Here is a 20,838-nt window from a genome sequence, read left to right as displayed (position 1 = left end):
AGACCAGAATGACGCGCACCTGCTACAGTTATTGGCCCCAGGATGTTCTATCCGTATTGTTGTCCTGTGACCCTTCCATAAACAACATGAACGGCGTTCACGTTACCACACAGCAGTCAGGATACCCTCGTACCAGTATGCGAAATAGTCCAGTCGGGCCAGTAAATCTCCAGTCACTGGCCCGATTGGCTTGTGAAATTTAATGCGGTCATGTTGTAAATATATCACTCTCTTCGACTTGTTAAGTTATAATATACTTTAAATCATGTGAGATTATGGCCTGATAAAAATGTTCATCATATTAGCAGCTTAATGATGAAACCCGTGTCATGCCGACAATATCTTATTGTCATCTATTTTCGTAATTTTATGCTTTGTTTCTACATTCAAATTTCTTGTTAGTGAATTTTCTTCTGGGTTAGTAACTTTCATACATAGCTTGCCCGACTGGCTAGCAAAATTTGGAAACTATTTGGCACACTGCCTCGTACTTAGTCGCCACAGCCCTGCCACGGTCATCAGTCCAGGGAGTTACTGTCACCTTAGCACTAAGATCGTTTTGTACAACGACACCCTGGCAGTCCCGCGTCTTGTCATTAATCCAGTGATTGACATCATGAGCATGGACCTAGGCAACTGCTGTACTGCGATGACAGACATCACACACGTCGGTAAATACAGGGGCGGATCCAGGAGTTGGCAAATCAATTCCAACAGAGATCTTCTCGGTGGCCTCAACACATTTACGACACCCCAGATAATGTATATGTTGTCATGACAACCAGTCGCCAAAGAATATACAAGTAGTCTTAGGCTTTGTATAAAACTTGATAATTAAACGAATATAACATCACGTTTCATACAACAGTGTCGACTTTGCTGTTATGGTGATAAATGCAGGAAACAACTGCTGCGCCCCGACAAAGAATTAGACACGTCCCAGTTCGAAACAACGGGCTTATATACAACGACACCCGGGCACAGATAAAACAGAGGACAAAACAATATAAGACCTCTGTAGAAAAATCTGACATGAAAATCTGACCTATCGGAACACCTCATCAAATACACCGAACACCATATTCTCTGGCAACAAACCAAGATCCTACACACCAACTAATGGAAAAAGAGGAAACTCCATGAAAGCATGGAGATCCACAGAAAGAAGACAGCCATTAACCAAGACCAAGGCATTCACCTTCCCAGTGTTTTCTCTATTGTCCTATATTCGTCGGCTTTGTCTTACATCTCATGGCTTTACCCTTTAATTTTATCTAATTGGCTTCGTAATTATATTGTTATCTTTGTACATTCTCCCTCCATGCATTGTCTAAACATGTTTCTATCTATATATATATTAATAATAATAATAATAATAATGTGTCCATTTATATAGCGCCAAACTCCACACTAGGTATGCTCATAGCGCTAACAATCAAGGCCATTATTACCCCGGATAACCCAAGCTGCCTGTTAGGCGCTAGAAGGTTATAGTCATATGACTTTTTTCCACCGGGTACCCATTTTCTGCTGGGTGAACAGAGACAATTTTGAACAAACTCACTTGCCTAAGGTGAGACCACATGTGTCACATGTGCTTCGTTGTGGGGCAGGACTCAAGTCCTAGAAACTCTCCGGAGTCAAGCTGCCAAACACTCTTTGTACTGACTCATCATTCACCTGATGAAGGAGCAAGAATTAGCTTTGAAACGTTGTGCAAAGAATATAAAAGTTGTTATCCATAAACCTTCATGTATTCAACTGCTCCTGTGTTCGTACAGGTGTATGCAAAGAGGACAGACAAATATTTAATGTGATTAGCATATTTAATCATTATCAAAATATATATGGTAGGAAGTTGGTGTACAAGTAATCAAGTCTAGACATGGCAATCAAGTGATGGAATACCTGCCTTGTGGTACTACACACATTCTGAAGTAGTTTTACTGTAGTAGTATATATATTCTGGACTAGTTTTACTGTAGCAGTATATATATTCTGGACACGTTTGACTACTACATAAATTCTGGATTGTTTTACTGTAGTATTGCATAAATTCTGGAGTAGCTACTATAGTAGTGTATATATTCTGAAGTAGTTTTACTGTAGCAGTATACATATTCTGGACTAGTTTTACTGTAGCAGTATATATATTCTGGACTCGTTTGACTGTAGTACTACATAAATTCTGGGTTGTTTTACTGTAGTATTGCATTTTAGCTACTGTAGCAGTGTATATATTCTGAAGTAGTTTTACTGTAGCAGTATACATATTCTGGACTAGTAGCACACATACTCTGGGCTAGTTTTACTGTAGTATTACAAAGATTCTGTAATAGTGTTTACCACAACATATCACAATATACACTGTATGACATCACAATATACACTGTATGACATCACAATATACAGAGTATTACATCACAATATACAATGTATGACATCACAATATAAAACGTATGACATCACAATATACCCTGTGAGACATCACAATATACCCTGCATGACATCACAATATACCCTGGGAGACATCACAGTATACACTGTATGACATCACAATATACACTATAGGACATCATAAAATACACTGTGTGACATTACAATATACACTGTGAGACATCACAATATACACTGTATGACATCACAATATACACTGCATGACATCACAATATACCTTGTGAGACATCACAATATACACTGTGTGACATCAGAATATACACTGAGACATCACAATATAATAATGTATGACATCACAATATACACTATAGGACATCATAATATACACTGTGTGACATCACAATTTACACTGCATGATCTCACAATATACCTTGTGAGACATCACAATATACACTGTGAGACATAGAGAATACTAAACGATGTCCCGTGTAATACCATATTTATGAAACGAGTGAATGATTTGGTATCTAATGAGTGAAAGCGAGTTAGATACCAGTACCATTCACGAGTTTCATAAATATGGTATTACACAGGACATAGTTTAGTATTTTATTTATTACTCACCCAACATTAGCAAAATAATATCGAGCAAAGTACTTCTTTCCAAAGAATTCAACGAGTGTGATGACTCTCAGCTTTCCGCGAGTCAAGCAAGGTCTAATACTATTGTGCAGAGGTATTAGCATTGTGACGTCATAACTGTAAACCAGTTTTACGTCATACGTATGGCACCACGTGATGTTATTACACAATGTAACATTGTAAAATTATTAAACAGTGATATCTTCAACGGGTGAGTAATAAATCACAATATACACTGTGAGACATCACAATATAATAATGCATGACATCACAATATACACTGTGAGACATCATAATATACACTGTGAGACATCACAATATAATAATGCATGACATCACAATATACACTGTGAGACATCACAATATAATGCATGACATCACAATATACACTGTGAGACATCACAATATACACTGTATGACATCACAATATACACTGTATGACATCACAGCATACACTGTGTGCCATCAGAATATCAGTATACACACTTCAGGACATCACAGTATGACACTCAGTTTGACATCACAGTATACACAGTAAGATGGTATTACAAAGACTTTGGAGAACATACAATTCTTTTCAAGAAATGCAGCATGTCAGTTGAACATTTTTTTATGTTGGTAAAGCCAGAAGCAAAATTCTTTTCACAAAACTTCTTAGATTCATTTTTAAGAAACCATAAGTGATAAAATAGCTCATATAGACTAGTCACTCCATAGTTCCATTACCTGCAAGCAGACTCATCTCTCTTGTCAATCACTCAATGTCACGTGTGCAAACTTGACAAGCCAATCAGAATATAGCAACCACTAAGCACTAGATCAAAGAAACCCTTGTTCATATTTCATTGTTTTAGGGTATCAACAAGGGTATCAACAAAGGGTTGGTGTTTCATTGTTTTAGAACAAAGGGTTGGTGTCTAACAAGTTAATACAATACTCATGATACCAATGATACAAAGGGTTGGTGTATAACAAGTTAATACAACAAAGGGTTGGTGTATAACAAGTTAATACAATACTCATGATACCAATGATACAAAGGGTTGGTGTATAACAAGTTAATACAACAAAGGGTTGGTGTATAACAAGTTAATACAATACTCATGATACCAATGATACAAAGGGTTGGTGTATAACAAGTTAATACAACAAAGGGTTGGTGTATAACAAATACAATACTCATGATTAATACAATACTCATGATACCAATGATACAAAATACAATACTCATGATACCAATGATACAAAGGGTTGGTGTATAACAAGTTAATACAACAAAGGGTTGGTGTATAACAAGTTAATACAATACTCATGATACCAATGATACAAAGGGTTGGTGTATAACAAGTTAATACAACAAAGGGTTGGTGTATAACAAGTTAATATCATTACCAATGATACAAAGGGTTGGTGTATAACAAGTTAATACAACAAAGGGTTCACCCATTTGCATAGTCTGTCACACAGTCCCTGAACAAGTTAATTTATTTTGTTTCACCCATTTTAGTCCCCACAGTCCCTGAACCACATTTTTCCCCCGACTGCCTAGCCCTCTTGCAATGCAGAAGCCCTAAATGAAGCAAGTCTAGAGTTTTGCCATCTAACTGGGGCTCCTTTTCAATGGAATCAAATCAAAATTATATATATTCAGAGACCAAGTGCAGTGCAGACCAAGAGTGAGTTTTACACCACTTTTAGCAATATTCCAGCAATGTCACGACGGGGTAGACCAGAAATGGGCTTCACACACTGTACCAATGTGGGAAATCGAACCCCTGTCTTCAGCGTTACAAGACAACGTCTTAACTACTAGCCACTCCACCACCCTGTAGACCACGAAAGGGGCAAGCAGGATTTCCTAGACTTACAACAGTGAGCACATGGATGGGTAGAGAAAAGACTTTAGTTTGGCATCACTCGGTGAAGGCGGACCAGACAATCCAGTGCTCAATACCGTCAGAATAATGGGTACGAGGACACGCTTGTCACCAGAATTTTTTTCACTCAGTAGCCTCTCTCAATGAGCATGATTTGTTGGGGACCTACTCTAACACAGGAACATACCACATTCTGCATTCATTATCATAACATACACTGTGATATATATATTACGATACATGATATATAAACTCAACAGGGCATTTTTCACAGCAAGTCTAACAACTGTAGCAAATGTAGAACATAACTGCCCCAAATATTTAAAAAGTTTAAAAATTAATATCCTAACAATGTCCTTCATGTACATTGACATATTGTTGGCGCGTCTACTCCCCAAGGAGTGTATTACCTCCCCTGATTCACAGTGTCTCTCTGTTGAGCAGATTACCTCCCTTGAGCACAGCAAAATGGCTTGGTGTCACCGTCATCTCCTCAGTTTCCCAACTTTTTCAAACTCTTCTGCAATTGAAAGTGCGGTCTTGTTTAACCCTATTGATATCATGTTGACCATGATTGCCACGACAACCCCTGAAGGTGGGTTGTCAACCCCTGACCGAGGCACCACCACCAACACACTACTGGCTCCGATAGCGCCCCCTGTGTGAGTAACGTAGTGTCTCTGGTGTCTACAACATCCGTGATCCAGCTTCTCCGGAATGATGGCCCAGCCGAGCGCGTATCCACCATCTTTGTCCCAGGAGCACTCAGTGTTGTCCACAGGTTGCCACATTTCCCCGACGGTCTCTCGCTTCAGATAGCCATTCAAATATCTTTTCTCAGAGCCTTCAGTTTGCTTCCCATTTGCAGAAGTATCCAGGTCTGACTGAGATCTAGGGTCGGTGTCTTCAACAACTGACTTCTCCGGCAGCTGATGTTGATAACTGTACAGCATGACATTGCCGAACTTACACAGGTCGGCCACGGTCGACAGAAGACCACCTCCGGCCCATTTGTACGAGTTGTCAACATATGGGGCGTTGATCAGCCGACCTTTGTTGTTCTTCACGTAATATCTGCCAAGTGAGACAATAATTTCATTATCGGGTGAAAGAGTACGCTCTTACCATGGTACGGTACAGTACGGTACAAGGCCTTCGGTTCGGTACATGAGAACTTACTTCCGTAAAAATAGCAGTCATCTAGCATAGAATGCATAGATTTTGACAAAATGATTCCATTTCTAGACATTTTAGAAAGGTTTAAAAAGGTTGAGAAAATAACGGTACGAAAACAAAAAAAAATGAATTTTTGGATTGCATTACGGTATACCAAACCGAAGGCAAAATACTTTGATATATTCTCCCCAAAGCCTGTAGCAGCGGTCAGTTAAATTCACAATTTGTAATTTTACATTTCCCAGTTCATGTTAATAAAGTTTGACAAATGTCATGATTTTTTCAAATGTGACTTGTGTATCACTAATAAAGGGACCAATAGAAGAAGAGACCTAAAAACACCTCAGAAATTAGAAAAATATGAACTTTACAAAAATCCTGAATTTGACCAAAATGATTTTCCCCGTTTTGAACGCCAGGGCTTCTCAGTTCCAACTCCTGGATAAACCTTATTGTAGGTATCTCTCAACTATGGGGAGCAGTCAGTAGCCTCATGGTCAAAGTGTTTGTTAGATCCGGGTTCGATTCTCCACATGGGTACAATGTGTGAAGCCCATTTCTGGTCCCCCTGATATGATATTGCTGAAATATTGCTGAAAGTGGTGTTAAACCATACTCAGTATAAAAACCAAGTACTCCCACTCACTTGGTGGTGGGGTAGCTTAATGGTTAAAGCGTTCGCTTGTCACTCTGAAGACCCATGTTCAGTTCCGCACATGGGTACTATGTATGAAGCAGATTTCTAAACTCACTCACTCACTACTCTCACTCACTGGGGCGGTGGGGTAGCCTAGTGGTTAAAGCGTCCCCGTCCCCGTCCCCGCCGAAGACCCGGGTTTGATTCCCCACATGGGTACAATGTGTGGAGTTCATTTCTTGTGTCCCCACCTAGGTCTCCTCTTCAGACAGCACATCTCAGTTATCTCATGGCATGGATATGGAACAATATTGTTTAGATCTGTTGGTTTAACAAATATCAGAACAGAACAATATTGTTTAGATCTGTTGGTTTAACAAATATCAGTACGGAACAATATTGTTCAGATCTGTTGGTTTAACAAATATCAGAACAGAACAATATTGTTTAGATCTGTTGGTTTTACAAATATCAGTACGGAACAATATTGTTTAGATCTGTTGGTTTTACAAATATCAGAACAGAACAATATTGTTTAGATTTGTTGGTTTTACAAATATCAGTACGAACAATATTGTTTAGATTTGTTGGTTTTACAAATATCAATACGGAACAATATTGTTTAGATTTGTTGGTTTTACAAATATCAGTACGGAACAATATTGTTTAGATTTGTTGGTTTTACAAATATCAGAACAGAACAATATTGTTTAGATCTGTTGGTTTTACAAATATCAGTACGGAACAATATTGTTTAGATCTGTTGGTTTTACAAATATCAGTAACGGAACAATATTGTTTAGATTTGTTGGTTTTACAAATATCAATACGGAACAATATTGTTTTGATTTGTTGGTTTTACAAATATCAATGGAACAATATTGTTTAGATTTGTTGGTTTTACAAATATCAGTACAGAACAATATTGTTTAGATCTGTTGGTTTTACAAATATCAGTACGGAACAATATTGTTTAGATTTGTTGGTTTTACAAATATCAGAACAGAACAATATTGTTTAGATCTGTTGGTTTTACAAATATCAGTACGGAACAATATTGTTTAGATCTGTTGGTTTTACAAATATCAGTACGGAACAATATTGTTTAGATTTGTTGGTTTTACAAATATCAATGCGGAACAATATTGTTTAGATTTGTTGGTTTTACAAATATCAATACGGAACAATATTGTTTAGATCTGTTGGTTTTACAAATATCAGTACGGAACAATATTGTTTAGATTTGTTGGTTTTACAAATATCAATACGGAACAATATTGTTTAGATTTGTTGGTTTTACAAATATCAATACGGAACAATATTGTTTAGATTTGTTGGTTTAACAAATATCAGTACGGAACAATATTGTTCAGATCTGTTGGTTTTACAAATATCAGAACAGAACAATATTGTTTAGATTTGTTGTTTTACAAATATCAATAGTATTGTTTAGATCTGTTGGTTTTACAAATATCAGTACAGAACAATATTGTTTAGATCTGTTGGTTTTACAAATATCAGAACGGAACAATATTGTTTAGATCTGTTGGTTTTACAAATATCAGTACGGAACAATATTGTTTAGATTTGTTGGTTTTACAAATATCAGTACGGAACAATATTGTTTAGATCTGTTGGTTTTACAAATATCAATATTGTTTAGATTTGTTGGTTTTACAAATATCAATACGGAACAATATTGTTTAGATCTGTTGGTTTTACAAATATCAGTACGGAACAATATTGTTTAGATCTGTTGGTTTTACAAATATCAATGCGGAACAATATTGTTTAGATCTGTTGGTTTTACAAATATCAATACGGAACAATATTGTTTAGATCTGTTGGTTTTACAAATATCAGTACGGAACAATATTGTTTAGATTTGTGGTTTTACAAATATTTACAACAATATCAGATCTGTTGGAACAATATTGTTTAGATTTGTTGGTTTTACAAATATCAGTACGGAACAATATTGTTTAGATCTGTTGGTTTTAACAAATATCAGTACGGAACAATATTGTTTAGATCTGTTGGTTTTACAAATATCAGTACAGAACAATATTGTTTAGATCTGTTGGTTTTACAAATATCAATACGAACAATATTGTTTTCAGAGATTTGTTGGTTTTACAAATATCAATACAGAACAATATTGTTTAGATCTGTTGGTTTTACAAATATCAATACGAACAATATTGTTTAGATTTGTTGGTTTTACAAATATCAATACGGAACAATATTGTTTAGATTTGTTGGTTTTACAAATATCAATACGGAACAATATTGTTTAGATCTGTTGGTTTTACAAATATCAATACGGAACAATATTGTTTAGATTTGTTGGTTTTACAAATATCAATACGGAACAATATTGAACAATATTGTTTAGATTTGTTGGTTTTTTTACAAATATCAATACGGAACAATATTGTTCAGATCTGTTGGTTTTACAAATATCAGTACAGAACAATATTGTTTAGATTTGTTGGTTTTACAAATATCAATACGGAACAATATTGTTTAGATCTGTTGGTTTTACAAATATCAATACGGAACAATATTGTTTAGATCTGTTGGTTTTACAAATATCAATACGGAACAATATTGTTTAGATTTGTTGGTTTTACAAATATCAATACGGAACAATATTGTTTAGATCTGTTGGTTTTACAAAATATCAATACGAACAATATTGTTTAGATTTGTTGGTTTTACAAATATCAATACGGAACAATATTGTTTAGATCTGTTGGTTTTAAAATATCAATAACAGAACAATATTGTTTAGATCTGTTGGTTTTACAAATATCAGTACGGAACAATATTGTACAGATTTGTTGGTTTTACAAATATCAATACGGAACAATATTGTTTAGATTTGTTGGTTTTACAAATATCAATACGGAACAATATTGTTTAGATCTGTTGGTTTTACAAATATCAGTACGGAACAATATTGTTTAGATTTGTTGGTTTTACAAATATCAGTACGGAACAATATTGTTTAGATCTGTTGGTTTTACAAATATCAATACGGAACAATATTGTTTAGATCTGTTGGTTTTACAAATATCAATACGGAACAATATTGTTTAGATCTGTTGGTTTTACAAATATCAGTACGGAACAATATTGTTTAGATCTGTTGGTTTTACAAATATCAATACGAACAATATTGTTTAGATCTGTTGGTTTTACAAATATCAATACGGAACAATATTGTTTAGATCTGTTGGTTTTACAAATATCAGTACGGAACAATATTGTTTAGATTTGTTGGTTTTACAAATATCAATACGGAACAATATTGTTTAGATTTGTTGGTTTTACAAATATCAATCTGGAACAATATTGTTTTAGATCTGTTGGTTTTAAAAATATCAGATACGGAACAATATTGTTCAGATCTGTTGGTTTTACAATATCAATACGGAACAATATTGTTTAGATTTGTTGGTTTTACAAATATCAATAACAGAACAATATTGTTTAGATCTGTTGGTTTTAAGAATAATATCAATACGGAACAATATTGTTTAGATTTGTTGGTTTTACAAATATCAATACGGAACAATATTGTTTAGATCTGTTGGTTTTACAAATATCAATACGGAACAATATTGTTTAGATCTGTTGGTTTTACAAATATCAATACGGAACAATATTGTTTAGATTTGTTGGTTTTACAAATATCAATACGGAACAATATTGTTTAGATCTGTTGGTTTTAAAATATCAAATATTGTTTAGATCTGTTGGTTTTACAAATATCAGTACAGAACAATATTGTTTAGATCTGTTGGTTTTACAAATATCAATACATGAAACAATATTGTTTAGATCTGTTGGTTTTACAAATATCAATACGGAACAATATTGTTTAGATCTGTTGGTTTTAAGATATCAATATCAGTACAGAACATTGTTTAGATCTGTTGGTTTTACAAATATCAGATTTGTTGGTTTACAAATATCAACAATATTGTTCAGATCTGAACAATATTGTTTAGATTTGTTGGTTTTACAAATATCAGAACAGAACAATATTGTTTAGATCTGTTGGTTTTACAAATATCAGTACGGAACAATATTGTTTAGATCTGTTGGTTTTACAAATATCAGTACGGAACAATATTGTTTAGATCTGTTGGTTTTACAAATATCAGTACGGAACAATATTGTTTAGATTTGTTGGTTTTACAAATATCAGAACAGAACAATATTGTTTAGATCTGTTGGTTTTACAAATATCAGTACGGAACAATATTGTTTAGATCTGTTGGTTTTACAAATATCAGAACGGAACAATATTGTTTAGATTTGTTGGTTTTACAAATATCAGTACGGAACAATATTGTTTAGATCTGTTGGTTTTACAAATATCAGTACGGAACAATATTGTTTAGATTTGTTGGTTTTACAAATATCAGAACAATACGAGATTTGTTGGTTTTACAATATTGTTTAGATCTGTTGGTTTTACAAATATCAGTACGGAACAATATTGTTTAGATTTGTTGGTTTTACAAATATCAGAACAGAACAATATTGTTTAGATCTGTTGGTTTTACAAATATCAGAACGGAACAATATTGTTTAGATTTGTTGGTTTTACAAATATCAGTACGGAACAATATTGTTTAGATCTGTTGGTTTTACAAATATCAGTACGGAACAATATTGTTCAGATCTGTTGGTTTTACAAATATCAATACGGAACAATATTGTTCAATATTGTTTTACAAAATATCAGAAATATTGTTTACGAAAACAATATTGTTTAGTTTTGGTTTTAAAATATCAATATCTGTTTAGATTTGCTGGTTTTACAAATATCAGAACAGAACAATATTGTTTAGATTTGTTGGTTTTACAAATATCAGTACGGAACAATATTGTTTAGATTTGTTGGTTTTACAAATATCAGTACGGAACAATATTGTTCAGATCTGTTGGTTTTACAAATATCAGTATGGAACAATATTGTTTAGATCTGTTTGTTTTACAAATATCAGAACGGAACAATATTGTTCAGATCTGTTGGTCAGAAAGATACAATTTCATTCACCACAGATATATTTCTCAGTGAACAGTCATGTTTTTATCAGAGACTGACAATGACTTGACATTCTGTTTGGATGACTCTGGCATTAATTATAAAATTTGGGATTTGAACAAAAAATACCTTGATCTGTCCTCTGATTGTCACTCAAACACATGTTTCATCCCATAAAATACAAATCCAAAGAAATGACCTTGACCTACAAAACTCACCTTGACCTATTATAGATAACTGGAGTATTTTCATCCAGATATGTATGCTTCAGTCCAAGGTCTTTGAAAAGTCCCAGAAGAAGTTCCCTGAACGTCTTCTTACTAGCGCCCTCTAGGACAGCACTGACCAGCGTGTAACCGTGAGTAGTATACAGGAACTTGCTGCCTAGAAAATAAAGTTCGTGGTCAATGATGGCAGCTATATAAAGACTATATAATTATATTTTTACAGCATTTTATTATTTGGTCACTGGTTTCACATAGCAAGTAACAGTATTTCAATACCAGCACAGCGCAGGTGTTATCTTGACCAGCACAGCGCAGGTGTTATCTTGACCAGCACAGCACAGGTGTTATCTTGACCAGCACAGCGCAGGTGTTATCTTGACCAGCACAGCGCAGGTGTTATCTTGACCAGCACAGCAGGTGTTATCTTGAGCGCAGGTGTTATCTTGACCAGCACAGCAGGTGTTATCTTGACCAGCACAGCGCAGGTATCTTGACCAGGTGTTATCACCAGCACAGCGCACAGGTGTTATCTTGACCAGCACAGCCAGGTGTTATCTTGACCAGCACAGCGCAGGTGTTATCTTGACCAGCACAGCGCAGGTGTTATCTTGACCAGCACAGTGCAGGTGTTATCTTGACCAGCACAGCGCAGGTGTTATCTTGACCAGCACAGCGCAGGTGTTATCTTGACCAGCACAGCGCAGGTGTTATCTTGACCAGCACAGCGCAGGTGTTATCTTGACCAGCACAGCGCAGGTGTTATCTTGACCAGCACAGCGCAGGTGTTATCTTGACCAGCACAGCGCAGGTGTTATCTTGCCAGGTGTTATCTTATCTTGACCAGCACAGCACAGGTGTTATCTTGACCAGCACAGCACAGGTGTTATCTTGACCAGCACAGTGCAGGTGTTATCTTGACCAGCACAGCACAGGTGTTATCTTGACCAGCACAGTGCAGGTGTTATCTTGTCATTGGAAACTGGAGAATTGTTTGTTGGTTACGTTCAGCAATATTACATTTATACCACGTGAGACCTGTTCCTAAGCGAGACAGCATTAAATGCAATACTAAAATAACTATGAATTTCTATAAATATTTTATATTTTTCTCATTATGTGCTTGCTAAAGGGCTAATTGATTGACCTGAAACTATGGAGCGAGTAAGTGAATTTAGTTTTACGCCACACTCAGCAATTCCAGCTATATGGCGGCGGTCTGTAAATAATCGAGTCTGGACCAGACAATCCAGTGGTCAACAGCATGAGCATCGATCTGCGCAATTAGGGAACCGAAAACATGTGTCAACCAAGCCAGTGAGCCTGACCACCCGATCCCGTTAGTCCCTCTTACGACAAGCATGGGTTACTGAAGATTCATTCTAACCCGCATCTTCATGGATCACCACACTATGGAAGAGAAATGGTGACTAACAGGACAGAGATATTACAGGTTGCTGTAGAAGCAGCATTTCACACACGGCCTGGTAAACACATGAACTACCATGTAACATTTCACTCACTTGTAAAACACAACTTCATCTTAATCATACTATTAACTATTGCAATAGTATTTCTCTCCTTGAATTGTCTCATTTGAATCCTTTTCCCAAATGAATGTACAGTTTATATGAAATAAAAACAAGTTGAAGTAGTTTCAGTCTCTTCTAATAGCATATGGGGCGGTGGGGTAGCCTAGTGGTTAAAGCGTTGGCTCGTCACGCCGAAGACCCGGGTCCGATTCCCCACATGGGCACAATGTGTTAAGCCCATTTCTGGTGTCCCCCTCCGTGATATTGCTGGAATATTGCTAAAAGCGGCGTAAAACTAAACTCAGTCAGTCAGTCAGTCTAATAACTGACAAGAAACTTGAAACCCAGATCAAGTAAACAGTTAAAACATAAACTCCATGAAGCTGTAAGTCTGCACCCTATCATCCTGTATTTTGCGCTTCGCATTTATTACTGAACTATCGATAGTGACACATACTTTCAATGCAATGATAGGCTTTTGTTTCCACCATCAATTAATTGCTATCAGGGACTCAACAATTGCAATCTATCGGTAGTTCGATGTGAAATAGTTGCTGAGTGTAATAGTTGCTGAGTGAAATACAATGTAGTTCCTGAGTGAAATAGTTACAGAGTGAAATAGTTGCTGAGTGTAATAGTTGCTGAGTGAAATAGTTGCTGAGTGAAATAGTTGCTGAGTGAAATAGTTGCTGAGTGAATAGTTGCTGAGTGAAATAGTTGCTGAGTGAAATAGTTGCTGAGTGAAATAGTTGCTGAGTGAAATAGTTGCTGAGTGAAATAGTTGCTGAGTGTAATAGTTGCTGAGTGAAATAGTTGCTGAGTGAAATAGTTGCTGAGTGAAATAGTTGCTGAGTGAAATAGTTGCTGAGTGAAATAGTTGCTGAGTGAAATAGTTGCTGAGTGAAATAGTTGCTGAGAGTGAAATAGTTGCTGAGTGAAATAGTTGCTGAGTGAAATAGTTGCTGAGTGAAATAGTTGCTGAGTGAAATAGTTGCTGAGTGAAATAGTTGCTGAGTGAAATAGTTGCTGAGTGAAATAGTTGCTGAGTGAAATAGTTGCTGAGTGAAATAGTTGCTGAGTGAAATAGTTGCTGAGTGAAATAGTTGCTGAGTGAAATAGTTGCTGAGTGAAATAGCTGCTGAGTGAAATAGTTGCTGAGTGAAATAGTTGCTGAGTGAAATAGTTGCTGAGTGAAATAGTTGCTGAGTGAAATAGTTGCTGAGTGAAATAGTTGCAGAGTGAAATAGTTGCTGAGTGAAACAGTTGCTGAGTGAAAGAGTTGCTGAGTGAAATAGTTGCTGAGTGAAAGAGTGCTGAGTGAAATAGTTGCTGAGTGAAATAGTTGCTGAGTGAAATAGTTGCTGAGTGAAAGCTGCTGAGTAGCTGCTGAGTGAAATAGTTGCTGAGTGAAATAGTTGCTGAGTGAAATAGTTGCTGAGTGAAATAGTTGCTGAGTGAAATAGTAAATAGTTGCTGAGTGAAATAGTTGCTGAGTGAAATAGTTGCTGAGTGAAACAGTTGCTGAGTGAAATAGTTGCTGAGTGAAATAGTTGCTGAGTGAAAGAAAGAGTTGCTGAGTGAAATAGTTGCTGAGTGAAATAGTTGCTGAGTGAAATAGTTGCTGAGTGAAATAGTTGCTGAGTGAAATAGTTGCTGAGTGAAAGAGTTGCTGAGTGAAATAGTTGCTGAGTGAAATAGCTGAGTGAAAGAGTTGCAGAGTGAAATAGTTGCTGAGTGAAATAGTTGCTGAGTGAAATAGAAAGTTACTGAGTGAAATAGTTGCTGAGTGAAATAGTTGCTGAGTGAAATAGTTGCTGAGTGAAATAGTTGCTGAGTGAAATAGTTGCTGAGTGAAATAGTTGCTGAGTGAAATAGTTGCTGAGTGAAATAGTTGCTGAGTGAAATAGTTGCTGAGTGAAATAGTTGCTGAGTGAAATAGTTGCTGAGTGAAATAGTTGCTGAGTGAAATAGTTGAGTGAAATAGTGAGTGAAATAGTTGCTGAGTGAAATAGTTGCTGAGTGAAATAGTTGCTGATTGAAATAGCTGCTGAAACAGTTGCTGAGTGAAATAGTTGCTGAGTGAAATAAATAGTTGCTGAAATAGTTGCTGAAAATAGCTTGCTGAGTGAAATAGTTGCTGAGTGAAATAGTTGCTGAGTGAAATAGTTGCTGAGTGAAATAGTTGCTGAGTGAAATAGTTGCTGAGTGAAATAGTTGCTGAGTGAAATAGTTGCTGAGTGAAATAGTTGCTGAGTGAAATAGTTGTGAAATAGTTGAGTGAAATAGTTGCTGAGTGAAATAGTTGCTGAGTGAGTTGCTGTGAAATAGTTGCTGAGGAAAGAGTTGCTGAGTGAAATAGTTGCTTCTGCTTCAGAATTAAATGACTGATGTGGCGATCAAATCGGAAATACTTTCACGGTGCGATTTCATGTTTTTTTCAGTACCTGCACCGAGTGCAACCTGGCTTACAGGTTTGGCGGCATCCTAAAAATATTGAAGCCCCAAATAATGTCACTTGTTCTAAAGTAACAAATACTTGTTTGGCAACACTGTGTGTAGTGTGCATGTGAAGTGCCCATGTGGTGTGTGTATTGTGTGGTATGTGTGTGATGGCTCTCCAGTGTGTGTGCGTGCGCATATGTGCATGCAATTTGTGTGTGTGTGTGTGTGTGTGTGTGTGTGTGTGTGTGTGTGTGTGTGTGTGTGTGTGTGTGTGCGCCAGACCACTGAGAGGTACAGACAAGTACTATTTTAATGGCTGTGTGTGTGTGTGTGTGTGTGTGTGTGTGTGTGCATGTGTGGAGTGCGTGTGTGTGTGTGTGTGTGTGTGTGTGTTTGCGTGCATGTGCAGCGCACGCATGTGTGGAGTGTGTGTATGGAGCATGTGTGGTGTGTGCATGTGCATGTGTGCTGTGCGCATGTTTGGTGTAGGTTTGCTCCACACCACTGAGGGCTAAAGAAGTTCCATGTTAACAGCTGTGTGTATCACCAGGCTGATGATTAATCCACCCTCCTTCCATTCTCTGAAGAGACTCTCACAAGATCAAATTCAGCTGTACCATATAGATCATGGGCTACAATTATCCCAATTTTGCAAGTTCAACCTATAGTAAGATCCAACAAGGAGTCATAGCTATGTTACATAGCCATTTAAACTGAAGCACTGGAAGCTGACCTGGTTTGTGGACAAGAGGGTCATCTTTGAACAGCTCCAGGCTCGACTTGACAGATTTGAAGTGTTTCTTCAGGTAATATTCCAGGTGTTCCATCTCCGCTTTCTCCGGGGAGGCGTTCTCAATTGACGTCTTGTCAGCTTTGTCCTTGTCCTGCCACACACAAGTTAACATTCTCAGTGACTGAGGGGATTAAGTGGGTGGGTGAGTGAGTGAGTGAGTGAGTGAGAGTGTTTGGGTGAGTGAGTGTTTGGGTGAGTGGTGTTTTGTGCTGGGTATTGTGCGTTTGGAATGGGTATATACTTTTGGGCGAGTCGTGTGTTCTGGTTGGTGTGGCAGACTGGTGGGTCTCAGAGGACATATATGTTTGTTATAGCGTAGGCTTTTAACTCAATAAATTAAAACTATATTCTATAACAAACATTTAAGTGGTGTAGTGAGTGGGTGTGGGGTTTTTTTTCAGAGAGGGTGTGGTTGGATGAGAGGGTGTGGTTGGATGAGTGGGTGTGGTTGGATGAGTGGGTGTGGTTGGATGAGTGGGTGTGGTTGGATGAGTGGGTGTGGTTGGATGAGAGGGTGTGGTTGGATGAGTTGGTGTGGTTGGATGAGTGGGTGTGGTTGGATGGGTGGGTGTGGTTGGATGAGTGGGTGTGGTTGGATGAGTTGGTTGGATGAGTGGGTGTGGTTGGTGTGGTTGGATGAGTGGGTGTGGTTGGATGAGTGGGTGTGGTTGGATGAGTGGGTGTGGTTGGATGAGTGGGTGTGGTTGGATGACTGGGTGTGGTTGTATGAGTGGGTATGGTTGGATGAGTTGGTGTATGAGTGGGTGTGGTTGTATGAGTGGGTGTGGTTGTATGAGTGGGTGTGGTTGTATGAGTGGGTTGTATGAGTGGGTGTGGTTGGATGAGTGGGTGTGGTTGGAGTGGGTGGGTGGTTGTATGAGTGGGTGTGGTTGGATGGGTGAGGGAGTGGGTGTGGTTGGATGAGTGGGTGTGGTTGGATGAGTGGGTGTGTTGGATGAGTGGGTGTGGTTGGATGAGTGGGTGTGGTTGGATGAGTTGGTGTATGAGTGGGTGTGGTTGTATGAGTGGGTGTGGTTGTATGAGTGGGTGTGGTTGGATGAGTGGGTGTGGATGAGTGGGTGTGGTTGGATGAGTGGGTGTGGTTGGATGAGTGGGTGTGGTTGGATGAGAGGGTGTGGTTGGATGAGTGGGTGTGGTTGGATGAGTGGGTGTGGTTGGATGAGTGGGTGTGGTTGGATGAGTGGGTGTGGTTGGATGAGTGGGTGGTGGTTGGATGAGTGAGAGTGGTGTGGTTGGTTGTATGAGTGGGTGTGGTTGGATGAGTGGGTGTGGTTGGATGATGAGTGGGTGTGGTTGGATGAGTGGGTTGGATGGTTGGATGAGTAGGTGTGGTTGGATGAGTGAGTGGTTGTGTGGTTGGATGAGTGGGTGTGGTTGGATGAGTGGGTGTGGTTGGATGAGTAGGTGTGGTTGGATGTGGATGAGTGGGTGGTTGGATGAGTAGGTGTGGTTGGATGTGAGTAGGTGTGGTTGGATGAGTGGGTGTGGTTGGATGAGTAAAGGTGTGGTTGGATGAGTAGGTGTGGTTGGATGAGTGGGTTGGATGAGTGGGTGTGGTTGGATGAGTAGGTGGTGTGGTTGGATGAGTGGGTTGGTGTTGGAATGATGAGTGGGTGTGGTTGGATGAGTGGGTGTGGTTGGATGAGTAGGTGTGGTTGGATGAGTGAGAGGGTGTGGTTGGATGAGTGGGTGTGGTTGGATCAGTAGGTGTGGTTGGATGAGTGGGTGTGGTTGGATGAGTGGGTTGGATGAGTGGGTGTAGTTGGATGAGTGGGTGTGGTTGGTTGAGTGGGTGTGGTTGGATGAGTGGGTGTGGTTGGAGTGGGTGTGGTTGGATGAGTGGGTGTGGTTGTATGAGTGAGTGAGTGTGGCCCTGACCTTCATGTATTCCTTGCCATAATGCCTGATTCCTCCCAGGTGGGAGAGCAGCTGTCTTGTTGTTATGGTAACCTGAAACAACCATGTGAGTGAGTGAGTGATTGTTGTCGGTAATATTCCAGTCAACAAGAGAACTATATATAAAGGGGAAATCATAATATTGTGTGAGACATGGCATGTCACGAAGACATGTACACAAAACAATTGTCAGTCACATTTGGAATGTTGCTAAAGACAATTTGGTCAGAATAGTTCTGATGCAATGGAGTAACTCATTAACTTAGTGACCAAACAAAACTTCCTTTAGGACAACTAATGTCAGGCAGAGTATCACTGTAATTAATGTCATTGATGCATCGGAGCATCGCAGGTAATTTGTGTACAATACGACACACAACTCATTTGTTTTAGTATCGATTCACATTTTGAAATATCGATTCACATTTTGACATAAATCGATTCACATTTTGACATATCGATTCACATTTTGACATATATCTATTCACATTTTGACAGAACATCATCGAAATCGACATGACACATAGACTTGGACTGGATTTGGTTGATGGATACTTGGCTGATACTTGTCTTCCCTTCTCTGGTAATCTTGTTATACAGAACATCAGAAATGACTAGACTTGGATGGATTGGTTGATGGATACTTGGCTGATACTTGTCTTCCCTTCTCTGGTAATCTTGTTATACAGAACATCAGAAATGACTAGACTTGGATGGATTGGTTGATGGATACTTGGCTGATACTTGTCTTCCCTTCTCTGGTAATCTTGTTATACAGAACATCAGAAATGACTAGACTTGGATGGATTGGTTGATGGATACTTGGCTGATACTTGTCTTCCCTTCTCTGGTAATCTTGTTATACAGAACATCAGAAATGACTAGACTTGGATGGATTGATACTTGGCTGATACTCAGTTGATGGATACTTGGATGGATTGGTGATGGACTACTTGGCTGTCTTCCTTCCCTTCTCTGGTAATCTTGTTATACAGAACATCAGAAATGACTAGACTTGGATGGATTGGTTGATGGATACTTGGCTGATACTCAGTCTTCCCTTCTCTGGTAATCTTGTTATACAGAACATCAGAAATGACTAGACTTGGATGGATTGGTTGATGGATACTTGGCTGATACTTGTCTTCCCTTCTCTGGTAATCTTGTTATACAGAACATCAGAAATGACTAGACTTGGATGGATTGGTTGATGGATGCTTGGCTGATACTTGTCTTCTTCCTTCTCTGGTAATCTTGTTATACAGAACATCAGAAATGACTAGACTTGGATGGATTGGTTGATGGATACTTGGCTGATACTTGTCTTCCCTTCTCTGGTAATCTTGTTATACAGAACATCAGAAATGACTAGACTTGGATGGATTGGTTGATGGATACTTGGCTGATACTTGTCTTCCCTTCTCTGGTAATCTTGTTATACAGAACATCAGAAATGACTAGACTTGGATGGATTGGTTGATGGATACTTGGCTGATACTTGTCTTCCCTTCTCTGGTAATCTTGTTATACAGAACATCAGAAATGACTAGACTTGGATGGATTGGTTGATGGATACTTGGCTGATACTTGTCTTCCCTTCTCTGGTAATCTTGTTATACAGAACATCAGAAATGACTAGACTTGGATGGATTGGTTGATGGATACTTGGCTGATACTTGTCTTCCCTTCTCTGGTAATCTTGTTATACAGAACATCAGAAATGACTAGACTTGGATGGATTGGTTGATGGATACTTGGCTGATACTTGTCTTCCCTTCTCTGGTAATCTTGTTATACAGAACATCAGAAATGACTAGACTTGGATGGATTGGTTGATGGATACTTGGCTGATACTTGTCTTCCCTTCTCTGGTAATCTTGTTATACAGAACATCAGAAATGACTAGACTTGGATGGATTGGTTGATGGATACTTGGCTGATACTTGTCTTCCCTTCTCTGGTAATCTTGTTATACAGAACATCAGAAATGACTAGACTTGGATGGATTGGTTGATGGATACTTGGCTGATACTTGTCTTCCCTTCTCTGGTAATCTTGTTATACAGAACATCAGAAATGACTAGACTTGGATGGATTGGTTGATGGATACTTGGCTGATACTTGTCTTCCCTTCTCTGG

General features: G+C 38.1%; 1 protein-coding gene and 1 long non-coding RNA gene across 2 annotated transcripts in view; both read right to left on the bottom strand.

Annotated features, from left to right (window-relative positions):
* Nucleotides 1–1,807: 1,807 nt before the first annotated feature.
* Nucleotides 1,808–2,947, bottom strand: LOC124253931. The gene is made up of 2 exons (XR_006892345.1): nucleotides 2,258–2,947; nucleotides 1,808–2,155 (listed from the first exon to the last, which is right to left on the bottom strand). It is a non-coding gene; the product is annotated as an uncharacterized LOC124253931 (long non-coding RNA).
* A 1,571-nt stretch (nucleotides 2,948–4,518) lies between these two features.
* Nucleotides 4,519–20,838, bottom strand: part of LOC124253939 (serine beta-lactamase-like protein LACTB, mitochondrial) — a 34,679-nt gene continuing 18,359 nt past the window's right edge. Inside the window, exons 4-7 of the mRNA XM_046687784.1 lie at nucleotides 18,682–18,753; nucleotides 16,723–16,873; nucleotides 12,010–12,175; nucleotides 4,519–5,990 (exon numbers count right to left, since the gene is read on the bottom strand). Of these exons, the coding sequence (XP_046543740.1) occupies nucleotides 5,402–5,990; nucleotides 12,010–12,175; nucleotides 16,723–16,873; nucleotides 18,682–18,753 (978 nt within the window). The 3' untranslated portion in view covers nucleotides 4,519–5,401. The remainder of the gene's footprint in view (nucleotides 5,991–12,009; nucleotides 12,176–16,722; nucleotides 16,874–18,681; nucleotides 18,754–20,838) is intronic.

The sequence above is a fragment of the Haliotis rubra genome, unplaced genomic scaffold (assembly GCF_003918875.1).
Source record: "Haliotis rubra isolate DU_JTF1 unplaced genomic scaffold, ASM391887v1 Scf559, whole genome shotgun sequence".
Lineage (NCBI taxonomy): Eukaryota > Metazoa > Mollusca > Gastropoda > Lepetellida > Haliotidae > Haliotis > Haliotis rubra.
Note: the sequence above shows the minus strand (reverse complement) of the source record. Positions and strands in the feature narration are given on the sequence as shown.